This window comes from Somniosus microcephalus, chromosome 2 (assembly GCF_052327205.1).
Source record: "Somniosus microcephalus isolate GS21.2 chromosome 2, FLI_Smic_1.0, whole genome shotgun sequence".
Taxonomy (NCBI): Eukaryota; Metazoa; Chordata; class Chondrichthyes; order Squaliformes; family Somniosidae; genus Somniosus; species Somniosus microcephalus.
The window spans coordinates 214,190,996-214,206,735 of NC_140988.1; the positions used below are offsets into that span (position 1 = coordinate 214,190,996).

At 44.6% G+C, this 15,740-nt stretch overlaps 1 protein-coding gene across 6 annotated transcripts in view; it reads left to right on the plus strand.

The window, feature by feature from the left end:
• Window positions 1-15,740, plus strand: part of LOC147123219 (protein NSUN7-like) — a 185,528-nt gene that overhangs the window by 122,658 nt on the left and 47,130 nt on the right. For all 6 annotated transcript variants that reach the window (XM_085969109.1, XM_085969118.1, XM_085969093.1 and 3 more), the window contains 2 exons: window positions 530-647; window positions 8,220-8,343. In XM_085969109.1, coding sequence (XP_085825235.1) covers window positions 530-647; window positions 8,220-8,343 — 242 coding nt within the window. The remainder of the gene's footprint in view (window positions 1-529; window positions 648-8,219; window positions 8,344-15,740) is intronic.

The window sequence follows — 15,740 nt, forward strand, 5'->3', positions numbered from 1 at the left end:
TGAAAATGCCATGGGAACTTTGACGGGACCTCAGTTTCACCTCAGATCTGAAAGACAATACTTCTGACAATGCAGCTCTCCCTCAATACAGCACTGGAGTGTCAAACATTATAAACATTATAAAGTATTCTTTATGTCAGCTAGGTAGTTGCTCCCAAAGCATTGTAACCTTTAAGATATTAACACTTCGTTTGGAACATGTCTTTGCCTTTTGAATGAGACTAATAAATGTACTGTATTGAAGAAACAAAATAAAGTATTAATTTAGCCCTTGCTCACTTTCCATTACATTCTCATTTATCTCCATGTTAACATTAAACTGTTATTCTTATCTTGGATGCTGCATGTGATGAGACTGATATAAATGATGAAAAACAAAATAGTAGCTATGGACTTTAGAGAACGTTTCACCTTGATAGATATGGAGTCTGAGGCAAGATATATGTAACAACATTAAAATTGGTAATGATTTTGGCTAATTAATTTTGTGATATCTTTTGTGAAACTAAGCTTGTGTATCTTTCAATAGTTCCCAAGGTCCAGGCCATTGTGTATTCTACATGCTCAGTTTACCCTGAGGAAAACGAGGAAGTAGTGAAGCCAGTATTGGGAAAGAGAATAGAAGGAGCCAGAGTACAACCTTACAGGTATATTATATACAAAATATCACTTGCATATGCACAAACAAAATTGCAACAAATCAAATATTTGCTAGAACAAAAATAAGAATCTATATTTATTTCTAAATGCTTTGTTTTAAGATCATAAGACTCCACGTGGCATTTACAATTCCCCAACATAATATTCACTCACTAGTGCAAAAATACTATATAAAGGACCATGGAAGGAACTGAGCTTGTGTGGTATTCATCGTTGGGTATAAATGTACAAGTTTCTTTTAGCATTTATCACTATAATTGGTGATTTATTCAGACTCTTTGGAGACTGTTTCTTGGTAAATATCTTGTGAAACATAAAGCCATGTTTGCAAACAGTGCCAGAAAATATTTTAAACAGGTCCTATTTCAAATCTTGTGATTTCAGGCAAGGCTCTGCCTACAGCATGCATCTCACCCATATAAAATGGGCACAAGGAGTCCTGGGACTTGGCAGTTCAAGCAGTGTGGAAAATTGCCCGGGCATGTCCTATCAACAAAAAGCAGGACAAATCTAACCTGGCCAATTACCTTCTTATCAGCCTACTTCCAATCATCAGCATAGTGATGAAAGTCAACAATAGTGCCTTCAAGTAACACCTGATCACCAATAACCTGCTCACTGGTGTTCAGTTTGGTTTTGGCCAGAACCATTTACTGTAACTCCAGACCTTGCCACAGCCTTAATCCAGAAATGGACACAAGCTGAATGCCAGAGGTGAGATTAACTGCCTTTGACAGGGCAGCATTCGGCCGAGTATGGCACCAAAGAGCTCTAGTAAAATTGAGATTATTGGGGTTGAAGAGAAAATCTTCCAGTGTTTGGAATCATATCTTAAAAAACTCGCCCTCAAGTACCTTACCACTGCACTTTCTAATTCCCAACTACCTAGCCTTTGGCCTACAATTCTTCATGTCATCTCTGCAGCTACTGACTTACTAAATCACACCCTCTCCACCACCTTTGAGGCCCTTCTCCCCACTAAAATCATGACAACAATCTCACCCTAGTCATTTCCCCTGATATAGCCCTCATCTCCGCTCCCTTTAGTCCAAGGGACACAGACTTGAATGTCTTTGGCAGACAACTGGTCTAATAATTCATCACCAGATTTGGCTAGATCATATAAAGCACTACCGGGTCCTGTTCTCCATCAGTAAAGCCACCCACTATTCTAAGGTCATCAAAGACGGCAAAAATAACACCAGGCTTCTCTTCACCACTAACCGTCTTCTCAAACCACCCTCCCCTGCCTCCTTCTCCGTCGCTTACATGTGAGGAGTTCATGGACTTCTTTGTTAAAAAGATCGACAATATCCATTCAACTGCTTCTGCTTTCAATTTTCTCCCTTCCCCTAACCCACCGGACCTCACTTCCTCTCTGTTTCCCCCCTGCCCTAATCCTAAATTTGCATATTTCTCTAATTTATCTCCCATCTCCCCACTTGCCCTTTCAAAGCTCATCTTGTCAATGAAACTGACCTCCTGCTCTCTCGACTCTATTCCTACTAAATTGCTGACAACCCAACTTTCCTTCCTGGCTCCCATGTTAGCGGATATTGTTAACGGTTTTCTCTCCTCAGGTATTGTCCCCCTTTCCTTCAAATCTGCCATCATCACCCCTTTCCTCAGAAAAACAACCGTTGACACCTCCGACCTTGCAAATTATCGCCCCATCTCCAACTTCCCTTTCCTCTCCAAAGTTCTTGAACGTGTTGTCGCCTCCCAAATCTGTGCCCATCTTTCCCAGAACTCCTTGTTTGAATCCCTCCAATCAGGCTTCTGTCCCTGCCACAGTACTGAAACTGCTCTTACCAAGGTCATAAATGACATCCTAATTGACTGCGACAAAGGTAATCTATCCCTTCTCGTCCTTCTGGACCTGTCTGCAGCCTTTGACACGGTTGACCACAAAATTCTGCTCCAATGCCTCTCCCCCGTCATCCAGCTGGATGGGACTGCATTCGTCTGGTTTCATTTCTATCTTTCCAGCCATAACCATAGTATCTAAGGCTTCTCTTCCCGATTCTGCACTGCCATCTCTGGTTGTCACCCGAGGATCTATCCTTGGTCCCCTCCTGTTTCTCATCTGCATGCTAACCCTCGATGACATCATCTGGCAACACAACGTGAGTTTTCACATGTACGTTGATGATACCCAGCTCTACCTCTCCTCCACCTCTCTCGAACCCTCCACCATCTCTATACTATCAGACTGCTTGTCCGACATCCAGCACTGGATGAGTAGAAATTTCCTCCAATTAAATATTGGGAAGACTGAAGCCATTGTCTTTGGTTCACGCCATAAACTTTGTTCCCTTTCCACTGATTCGATCTCTCTCCCCGGCAACTGTCTAAGGCTGACCAAGTCTGTTCACAACCTTGGTGTCATATTTGATTACGAATTGAGCTTACTACCTCATATCCATTCTATCGCTAAGACCGGCCATTTCCACCTTTGTAATATCGCCCGTCTCCACCCTTACCTCAACTTATCTGCTGCCGAAACCCTCATCCATGCCTTTATCACCTCTAGACTTGACTATTCCAGTGTGCTCCTGGACAGCTTCCCTAGTTCTACCCTTCATAAACTTGAGGTCATCCAAAACTCTGCTGCCCGTATGCTAAATCGCACCAAGTCCATTATGACTATTAGATCAAACCTATTAATTTCTGTCTGTGCTATTAATTCATCTATTTTGTTGCGAATGCTTCGCGCATTCAGATATAGTGCTTTTAGCTTAGACTTTTTTCTATTTTTCCCTGATGTCACCTTAGTCACTGATTGATGACCTATTACCTTTGTTACTCTCTCTGTCCCTTCCTGACCCACTCTGCTTATTTTCACCCAAAATTCTGCTCTGCTCCAGAGACATTTCCCTTGCTGCTTTTAAATTTACTCTTTCCTGAATCCTCCCACCACCTCCCTTCATTAGTTTAAAGCCCTGTCTACTGCCCTAGTTATTCGATTCACCAGGACACTGGTCCCAGCCCGGTTTAAATGGAGCCCCTCCCAATGGAACAGCTCCCTCTTTCCCCAGTATTGGTGCCAGTTGGCCCATGAAGCGAAAGACTTATGCCTTGTAGAGATGGAAAGTCTCTGGGGAGTCAGGAGGTGAGTCACTCACTGCAGAATATCCAGCCTCTGACCTGCTCTTGTAGCCACATTATTTATGTGTCTAGTCTAGTTACGTTTCTGGTCAATGGTGGCCCTCCCAGGATGTTGATGGTGGGGGATTGAGCAATGTTAATGCCGTTGAATGTCAAGGGGAGGAGGTTGGACTCTCTCTTGTTGGAGATAGTCATTGCCTGGCACTTGTGTGGCGAGAATGTTACTTGCCACTTAGCAGCCCAAGCCTGAATGTCGTCCCGGTCTTGCTTCATGCGGGCACAGACTGCTTCATTACCTTCATTATTCAATGGCGTTACTATCGCTGAATCCCCCCACATCAAGAGGCTGGGTATTCTGCAGCGAAGTCACCTCCTGACTCCCCAAAGCCTTTCCACCATCTACAAGGCACAAGTCAGGAGTGTGATGGAATACTCTCCACTTGCCTGCACGAGTGCATCCAACAACACTCAAGAAGCTCGACACCATCCAGGACAAAGCAGCCTGCTTGATTGCACTGCAGCAACTCGCCAAGGCTTCTTCAACAGCACCTCCCAAACCCGTGAACTCGGCCATCTAGAAGGGCAAGGGCAGCAAGCACATGAGAACTTCCAAGTTCCACTCCAAGTCGTACACCATCCTGACTTGGAAATATATCGCCACTGGGTCAAAATCCTGGAACTCCCTCCCTAACAGCACTATGGGAGTAACTTCACCACACGGACAGCAGCGGTTCAACAAGGTGGCTCACCACTGCCTTCTCGAGGGCAATTAGGGATGGGCAATAAATGCTGGCCTTGCCAGCGACGTTCACATCCCAGGAATGAATACAAAAAAAATTATCTGAGCAGTTGTGAATGGAACTGAGCACTGTGCAATCATCAGTGAACATCCCCACTTCTGACCCTATGTTGGAGGGAAGGTCATTGATGAAGCAGCTGAAGATGGTTGGGCCTAGGACACTGCCCGGAGGAACACTTGCAGCGATGTCCTGGGGCTGAGATGATTGGCCTCCAATAACCACAATCATCTTTCTTTGTGCTAGGTATGACTCCAGCCAGTGGAAAGTTTGCCCCTTGATTCACATTGACATCACTTTTACTAGGGCTCCTTGATGCCACACTTGGTCAAATGCTGCCTTGATGTCAAGTGCAGTCACTCTCACCTCACCTCTGGAATTCAGCTATTTTGTCCATGTGTAGACCAAGGCTGTAATGAGGTCTAGAGCCGAGTGGTCCTGGTGGAACCCAAACTGAGTATCAGTGAGCATGTTATTAGTGAGTAAGTGCCGCTTGATAGCACTGTCGATGATACCTTCTATCACTTTGCTGATGATTGAGAATAGACTGATGGGGTGGTAATTGCCCAGATTGGATTTGTCCTGCTTTTTGTGGACAGGACATACCTGGGCAATTTTCCACCTTGTCGGGTAGATGCCAGTGTTGTAGCTGTACTGGGACTGCTAGAGGCGTGGCTAGTTCTGGAGCACAAGTCTTCAGCATGACAGCCGGGATGTTGTCAGGGCCCATAGCCTTTGCTGTATCCAATGTGCTCAGTCGTTTCTTGATATCACGTGGAGTGAATCAAATTAGTTTAAGTTTGGCTTCTGTGATGGTGGTGACTTCGGGAGGAGGCCAAGATGGATCATCCTCTTGGCAGTTCTGCCTGAAGATGGTTGCGAATGCTTCAGCCTTGTCTTTTGCCCTCACGTGCTGGGCCCTGTAATCATTGAGGATGGCAATGTTCATGTAGTTGTTTAATTGTCCACCACCATTTACAACTGGATGTGACAGGACTGCAGAGCTTTGATCTGATCCATTGGCTGTGGGATCGCTTAGCTCTGTCTATAGCATGCAATTTCTGCTGTTTAGTATGTGTTGTAGCTTCACCAGGCTGCTACCCCATTTTTGAGGTACGCCTGGTGCAGCTCCTGGCATGCTCATCTGCTCTCCTCATTGAACCAAGGTTGGTCCCCTATCTTGTTGGTAATGGTAGAATGAGGGATATGCCAGGCCATGAGGTTACAGATTGTGGTGGAATACAATTCTGCTGCTGCTGATGGTTTACAGCGCCTCGTGGATGCCCAGTTTTGAGCTGCTAGATCTGTTCTGAATCTATCCCATTTAGCACAGTGGTAGTGCCACACAACATGATGGAGGGTGTCCTCAGTGTGAAGATAGAACTTCATCTCCAGTCCTGTATGGTGGTCACTGCTACTAATACTGTCATGGACAGATGCATCTATGCCAGGTAGATTGGTGAGGACGAGGTCAAGTAGGTTTTTCCCCTCGTGTTGGTTCTCTCACCACCTGCTGCATGCTCAGCAACTATGTCCTTCAGGACTTGGCCAACTCGGTCAGTGGTGGTGCTACCGAGCCACTCTTGGTGATGGTCATTGAAGTCCCCCACCCAGAGTACATTCTGTGCCCTTGCTACCCTCGGTGCTTCTTCCAAGTTGTGTTCAACATGGAGGAGTACTGATTCATCAGCTGAGGGAGGGCGGTAGGTGGTAATCAGCAGTAGGTTTCCTTGCCCATGTTTGACCTGATGACATGAGACTTCATGGAGTCCGGAGTCAATGTTGAGGACTCCCCGGGCCACTCCCTCCCGACTGTATACCACTATGCCACCACCTTTGGTGGGTCTGTTCTGCCGGTGGGACAGGACATACCCAGGGATGGTGATGGAGGAGTTTGGGACATTGGCTGAAAAGTATGATTCTGTGAGTATGACTATGTCAGACTGTTGCTTGACTAGACTGTGGTGAGACAACTCTCCCAATTTTGGCACAAGTCCCCAGATGTTAGTGAGGAGGACTTTGCAGGGTCAACTGGGCTGGGTGTGCCTTTGTTGTATCCGGTGCCTAGATTGATGCCGGGTGGTCTGTCCGGTTTTAATCTTAATAAACTTCTTTGTAGACATTTGGTACAACTGAGTGGCTTGCTAGGCCATTTCAGAGGACAGCTAAGAGTCAACCATATTGCTGTGGGTCTGGAGTCACATATAGGCCAAATCAGATAAGGACGGCAGATTTCCTCCCCTAAAGGACATTAGTGAACTAGCTGGGTTTTTTGACAATCCAGTAGTTTCATAGTCACCATTACTGATACTAGCTTTTGATTCCAGATTTATTAAACTAACTGAATTTAAATTCCCCAGCTGCCGTGATGGGATTTGAACTCATGTCTCCTGTTCATTAGTCCAGGCCTCTAGATTACTAGTCCAGTAACATAACTACAATGCACCGTACCCCTTCATTCCGTGATAGTCTATAGTGCTTGCATTTCTAGAAGGAAAAGAAGGCCAGGGCTACATTCTACATGCATGACTGCTGACCCCACCAGTAAACTCCTCACAGCAATAGACTACCTCAGCAATGTTTCATGGGCCCCACAAGAAATGTATACAAAAGTGACAATCACATTTTCCTTTGTCTTCTTCATTTGCAGCTAGGTTTGTTGGGTCTGGGTGATTGCATTGAACTCCCCCCACGTATCTTGCACCTTGATTTTACTAGAGGGTTGCCTTCAGCCCCAAATAGAGCCACCATCCTTTGGTAACCTCCTGTAGCATGACCTCCAACTCTTCAGCATCAAAGGGAGCAGTATTGCTCATATGCCTCCACTATGCCATTGCAAACAATTAGTTGACTTAACTGGTACAACTACAACTTATTCTTTAATGGCAAGCTGCAGTCCTTTTTAAGAATTGTTGGCTTGCTGGAATGTACACTCCCCAGCCATGTTCTATAGGCTAAGCTGGTGGAGCAAGCTTTTCCTGTAGCCTATTTATATTAGGAGGGACGCCAATCAAAAAATTGGTGCTGCCTGTGCTGTATGCCTGCTGAAACCCATTTTTGCCATTCTCACAAAATCTGGGCTTATTTGAGGATACCTTTGTAGGTGTGTGAAGGATAGGATGGAATATGCATGGAAAGGTATGGTTACTGGAACTGTTTGCTACTTATACCTTGAGATGTATTTGTATAATTTGTGAATTGATGCTGGTTGCTAACAGGGCACAGTGACTGGTATAGGCTGGTTATGGGATGGTTTGGGGATAATTAATGATCAAATATGCTTTGTGTTTGTTGGATGGATCACTACCAACCAAACGGAAACAAAACAAATAGAACAAAACAAAATGTCGCCACCTCTATTCCTAGACTAAAGAAACTTTCAGTAGCCCAATAAGCGATAGCAAAAAGTACATCTTATTAACTGCAAAGATTTTAGTCCAAAGGTTATACTAGTTTAAGTCGTATGTAAGTATGTATGGTATCTCCACAGGTTTACTTTAGAAAATAATTTTTTTTTAAACTTTGTATTATAGAGGAGTGTGACTCCATGGTCATATATAATAAATGGATGCATATCCATAGAGTCCTTCTCTGCTGATAAATCTTATTATTTTTAAAACAAGGTTCAAGCTCACCTATTTTTGTTTTCCACAGACTAAGTGCCCCGGTTATTCCTCTATGTTGTCCATCAGAAATAACCTGCGCAGCTGATAAATTCTTCAAGATTGAACCATCGGAACAAGTCAATGGCTGTTTTATTGCTGTATTAACTCGAGAGGTGGGTTCCATAGTTAGATTTTAGCAAATATTTTTGCCAATTTATCTGAACTGCAGTTCCAAATCATATACAGTACAGTCCACCGGTTAAACATTGACAGCAACATGAACTGTTAGAGTATTTGAACTTTAATGAAGCATATGTTTTTAATCAAGAACGCTGTAATAATAATCACTACATAGCACAGAATTTTGAAATTCAGAATTCAGCAGCAAGATATTTCTATCTCGATGAAATTGCATAATATATTTTACAGCAACTTTTTTTTAACATGGGCTATATTATGATAGGATCCCATTTGTATTCAGTGTAATCAGGAGATTATTGGTGGCTTATTGGTTAAATACTCTGCCAGGTATGATACATACATGAATCCTTTTCAAAAAAGGGGAGAAGGATAAACTACAGGCCAATCAGTCTAACGCCAACGGTGGAAAAACTACTAGAGACCATTGTCAAGGACAAAATTCATTCTCATTTGGAGAAGCATGAGTTAATAAGGGACAGCCAGCACGGATTTGTTAAAGGCAATGAAGTGTCTGACTGACCTGATTGAGTTCTTTGATGAAGTAACATAGACGGTTGATGAAGGTAGTGCAGTAGATGTATATATGGACTTTCAAAAGGTATTTGATAAAGTAGTACACAACAGACTTATTTGGAAAATAGATGCTCATGGTATTAAATGGATGGTGGTAACTTGGACACATAATAGGCTATGGGATAGGAAGCAAAATGTAGTGGGTAACATATATTTTTCTGACTGGAGAGAAGTATGCAATGGGATCCCCCAGGGATAATTATTAGGACCATTGCTTTTCTTATATATAAATGACCTGGACTTGTGTATAGGGAGTACAGTTTCAAAGTTTGCAGATTATACAAAACTTGGCAATGTAGTAAATAGTAAGCAGATACCAGCAGACTTCAGGAGGACGTAGACAGACTGGTGAAATGGGCAGACACGTGGCAGATGCAATTTAATGCAGATAAGTGTGAAATTATGCACTTTGATTCTATGGTTCTAAACATGTCAGGGAGAACCCAGGTCTGATCCCTTTATTTTTGCTTATGAGACCTTAGTCTAAGCAGCTTTGGGGTGCTGCAATCAGCCTCAGCATCTCTGGAGTGGGAAAGGGGAAAAAAACAAGGGTCACATAAGAACAGGAGTAGGCCATTTAGCCCCTCGTGCTGTTCCAACATGTTATTAGACTATGACTGATTTGTACCTCAACTCCATTTACAGGTCCTTACTCCATTACCCTGTATACCCTTAACTAACGAAAATCTATTGATCTCAGTTTTGACAATATCAATTGACTTAGCATCCACAGCCTTTTTGGGGGGAGAAAGTTCCAGATTTCCACTACCCTTTGTGTGAAAAATTCCTTCCTGATTTCACTGCTAAATGCTCTAACTCTAATTTTAAGATGATACTCCCTTGTTCTGGATTCTCCCTCCAGAGGAAAGAGTTTCTTTGTATCTAAGCTATTGAATCCCTTTTATCATTTTAAACAATTAGATCACCTCTCAACCTTCTAAATTCAAGGGAATACAAACCAAGTTTATGCAACCTGTCCTCATAATTTAACTCTTTAAGCCCTAGTTGTGAATCTGTGCTATATTCCCTCCAAGGCCAATATATCCTTCCTGAGGTCTGGTGCCCAAAACTGAACGTAGTACTCTATATGGGGTCTGACCAAGGCTCTGTACAACTGAAGTATAACTTCCTTGCTCTTTTATTCCAACCCGCTAATGGGTTTCTACTCCTGATTACTATTCAGTGATCCCTATTGTAAAATATGTGTTGAAATCAATTGAGAACAGAATAATGCTCAACTGTGTTGCCCCCAAGTTGAATAGCCTTCCAACCTGCCCTGTCAAGGCTCGTACATGAAGAATGATCACTTGGATGAAATGCTGGAGGGTGGCTGGCTCCTGCAGGACTTCACTGCAGCATGAATTATCAACTTCAGGAGAGGGGAAAACAGAGGAAAAATTATTCTGCTTAATCATTAAACAGGACTATTTTCTCCCTCGTTTTAATCAGATACTGAGTGTGAAAATATCTTCACTTTTTTGTTAGACCCACCGAAACAGTTGACAGTTCTAGTGAACTTGAGAAGATAATTCTGCCCAAGTAAGATTCACTTTCAATAATCCTTTTATGTTGTCATTCTGTTCATGAGGAAATTCAATTAGGCAATTTCGTGTAAAATAAAGTGGATTTATAGTATGCTACAAAGTTACACTACAGATTGGTGATTCAGATGTTATAATAGCTCATGCAATTGATATGAGTCATCAGATTATGCCATAGCAGTTAATGCACTCCAATATAATAACTTAAACTGTATTTTGGACTTGGCTATTTTCATACTTGAGAGTGCTTAGAGTGCTGTAAAGTCCACTGGGTCTGTGAAGTTGACCACTACCTGAAACTGTTTACCATGGCAGTCCTATAACTTGAGTTTTTCTGTGCTCTTAGCAATTACCAGAGTTAATTTCATGAGACAACCATACCTTTGATGGTTGTCTGCATCTGTACCCTGTTGTTAAGAAGATAGAATAGTTATTATACTTTGTGGTACCAGTGTCACAGTAATTATGACTGCAGTGATCAAGTACATCCCATCTTCTGACAGGAAGGTTAGGATTTATGTGAAAATATGGTACGAGGAGTTGCATTGCTGAAGGAAGTGAAGTATGGCTTGCTTGTAATGTTTTCAGCTTGTCCTGAAAGAAAGAAGGGAGTGTGTAATGGTAGCCCAGTGATACATTTTGAGGATGCATGTCTTCGGCGATTAGAGTGGATGTTGTGTGAAAAGTGGCAGAGGCGTGGAGAAGTGAAGGAAGTAATAGTGAGGACAGTAGCAGGTGTGGAGTGTGAGTCATAGCAGAAGGAGGGAGTGAAGTGTGGTGCAGTGAGCAACTCTTTGGCACCCCCTGGTGGGAACAGCACCTCACTTCTTCAGTGACCTGATGGTTTGATTTTATTATTACACGTTGGATTTTACACATAAATGGGATTATTTCAGGATAATAAACGCTCATCGGATGTTTACGTGTCTATTAATTCTCGGTTGAATATATTTATTTCTCAAACCAACAGGATCCCCAGGACAGTATCTGAAACCTAGGGACACACTCTTCTTCTTCTTAGGCAGTCCCTCGGAACCGAGGATGACTTGCTTCCACACTAAAAATGAGTTCTCGGGTGACTGATGAGTCCAATGCGGGACCTACAGTCTCTGTCACAGGTGGGGCAGACGGTGGTTGAAGGGGCGGGTGGGTGGGGTGTTTGGGTTGACATGTGCTCCTTCTGCTGTTTGTGCTTGGCTTCCACTTGCTCCCGGCGAAGAGACTTGAGGCATTCGGCACGTTCCCGGATGCTTCTCCTCCATTTTGTGCAGTCTTGGGCCAGGGATGTTGCACTTTTTCAAGGAGGCTTTGAGGGTGTCCTTGAAGCATTTCCTCTGCCCACCTGGGGCTCTCTTGCCGTGTCGGAGCTCCGAGTAGAGCGCTTGTTTTGGGAGTCTCGTAACGGGCATTCGGACGATGTGGCCTGTCCATCGGAGCTGATCGAGCGTGGTCAAAACTTTGATGCTGAGGATGTCGGGCTGAGCGAGAACACTGACGTTGGTGCGCCTATCCTGCCAATGGATTTGCAGGATCTAGCGGAGGCAGCATTAGTGGTACCTCTCCAGTGCTTTGAGGTGCCTGCTGTACATGGTCCATGTCTCTGAAGCATACAGGAGGGCGGGTATCACTACTGCTCTGTAGACCACGAGCTTGGTGCTGGGTTTGAGGTCCTGGTCTTCAAACACTCTCTTCCTCAGGCGACCGAAGGCTGCATTGGCACACTGAAGGCGGTGTTGGACTTCGTCATCGACGTCTGCCTTTGTTGACAGTAGGCTCCCGAAGTATGGAAAGTGGTCCACGTTGTCCAAGGCCTCGTCATGGATTTTGATAATTGGGGAGCAGTACTATGTGGCGGGGGCAGGTTGGTAGTGGGTCTTTGTCTTACGGATGTTTAGTGTAAGGCCCATGCTCTCGTATGCTTCGGTGAAGGTGTTGACGATGGTTTGGAGTTCGACATCAGAGTGTGCGCAGACGCAAGCGTCGTCTGCATACTGTAATTCGATGACAGTGGATGGGACGAGTTTGGATCTGGACTGGAGGCAACGGTGGTTGAACAGTTTCCAGTTTGTTCTATAGATTAGCTCCACTCCAACGGGGAGCTTACTGAGGGTGAGATGGAGCATTGCAGCCAGGAAGATCGAGAAGAGCGTTGGTGCGATGACACAGCCTTGCTTGACCCCGGTCCGTACGTGAATTGGGTCTGTGGTGGATCCATTGGTCAGGATCACGGCTTGCATGTCCTCGTGAAGCAGGCGGAGGATGGTGACAAACTTTTGAGGGCAGCCGAATTTGAGGAGGACACTCCATAATCCCTCATGGTTGACAGTGTTGAAGAGGTCAAAGAAAGCCATGTACAGCGGTTGGTGCTGTTCCCTGCATTTCTCTTGTAGTTGACGCGCGGTGAAGATCATGTCCATTGTGCCTCTTAGTGGGCAAAATCCGCATTGCGACTCTGGGAGGAGCTCTTCAGCCACTGGGAGAAGGCGATTGAGGAGGATTCTTGCGATGACTTTCCCTGTGGCAGACAGCAGGGAGACTCTTCTGTAATTACCGCAATTGGACTTGTCACCTTTCTTGAAGATGGTCACGATTATGGCATCTCTGAGATCCCCTGGCATGCTCTCCTCCTTCCAAATAAGAGAAATGCAGTTGTGTCAAGCATGTCTGAATTGTCGCCGGCAGATTCCAGTGCTCAGCAGCAAAAGTGCCCCTCCCATGTAAGAAGCTCATGCTGCCGTTAAATAGCATCAGGCACATGTCATTTTCAGGTCTCGGATTAGGCAAGCTGCCAATGAACAGTACAAGTAGTGGTGGCAGCCTGCCTGCTCAATGTTACTGAGCCACGGGGATCAGTTTCTCTATTTAATGGCACCCACGCGTACGCAGTGCTGATTTGGTGTCCAAAAATTGTCGCAGACCAAATTCTACACTGTAATGTGAATTTAATGTCACCACATCAGCCATTTTGAAACCTTTAAAAGGTAGCCTTGAGGACGAGTTCATAGAATGTATTCGGGATGGTTTCTTAGAACAATACATTGTAGAACCAACCAGGGAACAGGCTATTTTAGATCTGGTAATGTGTAATGAGATAGGATTAATTAGTGATCTCGTAGTAAAGGATCCTCTAGGGAAGAGTGATCATAACATGTAGAATTTCACATTCAGTTTGAGAGTGAGAAAATTGGGTCTGAAACAAGTGTCTTAAACTTAAATAAAGGCAATTACAAGGGTATGAAGACAGAGTTGGCTAAAGTGGACCGGGAAAATAGATTAAAAGGTAAGACGGTAGATAAGCAGTGGCAGACATTTAAGGAGATATTTCATAACATAAACTTTAACTCTGGTTTATAGTTTCTAAGGTCTCTCTGGTGTAGCAGGGACTGTTGGTAAATCAGGTAACTGTAGTGTAATTAGTGGGATTGATTGATTTAATTTAAATTCAATTAATTAAAGGGTAAGTCATGGCAGGACAGCCGGGCCCCGTGATCTGCTCCTCCTGCGATATGTGGGAACTCGGGGACACTTCCGGTGTCCCTGACAACTACATGTGCAGGAAGTGCATCCAGCTGCAGCTACTGACAGACTGCATTGCGGCGCTGGAGCTGCGATTGGACACATACTGGAGCGTTCACGATGCTCAGGACAACGTGAATAGCACATTTACAGAGTTGGACACACCGCAGGTAGAGGTTGGACAGGAAGAAAGGGAACGGGTGACCAACAGGCAGAGTACTAGGCGCAGGCAGGTAGTGCAGGGGTCCCCTGTGGCCATCCCCCTCTCCAACAGATACACCACTTTGAGTACTGTTGGGGGGGATGGCTTATCAGAGGAAGGCAGCAGCAGCCAACTTCCTGGCACCAGGGGTGGCTCTGCTGCACAGAATGGGAGGAAAAAGAGGGGTAGAGCTATAGTAGTAGGGGATTCAATTGTAAGGGGAATAGATAGGCGTTTCTGCGGCCGCAAACGAGGCTCCAGGATGGTGTGTTGCCTCCCTGGTGCAAGGGTTAAGGATGTCTCCGAGCGACTCCAGAACATCTTGGAAGGGGAGGGTGAAGAGCCAGTTGTCATGGTGCATATAGGCACCAACGATATAGGTAAAAAGCGGGATGAGGTCCTAAAAGCGGAGTATAGGGAGTTAGGAGATAAATTAAAAAACAGGACCTCAAAGGTAGTAATCTCAGGATTGCTACCAGTGCCACGTGCTAGTCAGAGTAGAAATAGAAGGATACTTCAGATGAATACATGGCTAGAGGAATGGTGCCAGGGGGAGGGATTCAAGTTCCTGGGACATTGGAACCGGTTCTGGGGGAGGTGGGACCAGTTCAAACCGGACAGTCTGCACCTGGGCAGGGCTGGAACCAATGTCCTAGGGGGAGTGTTTGCTAGTGCCGTGGGGGAGGGTTTAAACTAAAATGGCAGGGGGTTGGGAACCTGAGCAGGGAGACAGAGGAAAGGGAAACAAGGATAAAAGCAAAAGATAGGAAGGAGAAAAACAAAAGTGGCAGTCAGAGAAATCAACGGTTTAAATCAAACATGGCCACAGTAAATAATAATTCTAATAGGTCTAAGAGCGTTAAAAAAACAAGCCTGAAGGCTTTGTGTCTTAATGCAAGGAGCATTTGTAATAAGGTGGATGAATTGGCTGTGCAAATAGAAGTAAACATAGATACATAGAAGATAGGAGCAGGAGTAGGCCATTCGGCCCTTCGTGCCTGCTCCGCCATTCGATGAGATCATGGCTGATCCTTTAATTCAGTATCCCGTCCCCGCCTTCTCTCCGTAACCCTTAACCCCTTTTGCCCGTAGAAATATATCTAATTCCCTCTTAAATATATTTAATGAGCTGGCGTACACTGCCCTCTGTGGCAATGAGTTCCACAGGTTCACCACTCTCTGAGTGAAGAAATTCCCCCTCATCTTTAATTTATCTCCTAACTCCCTATACTCCGCTTTTAGGACCTCATCCCGCTTTTTACCTATATCGTTGGTGCCTATATGCACCATGACAACTGGCTCCCTGGGATATCGGGAAAAATAGGGACATTGGCAAAGGAGGAACTGACGCAAATCAATATCTCTAAGGATATGGTGTTAAGGAAGCTAAAGGGATTGAAGGTGGACAAATCCCCAGGGCCTGATAACATGCATCCTAGGGTACTGAAGGAGGTGGCCCTAGAGATAGCGGATGCACTAAGGATGATTTTTCAGAATTCATTAGACTCGGGAACAGTGCCGATGGATTGGAGGGTAG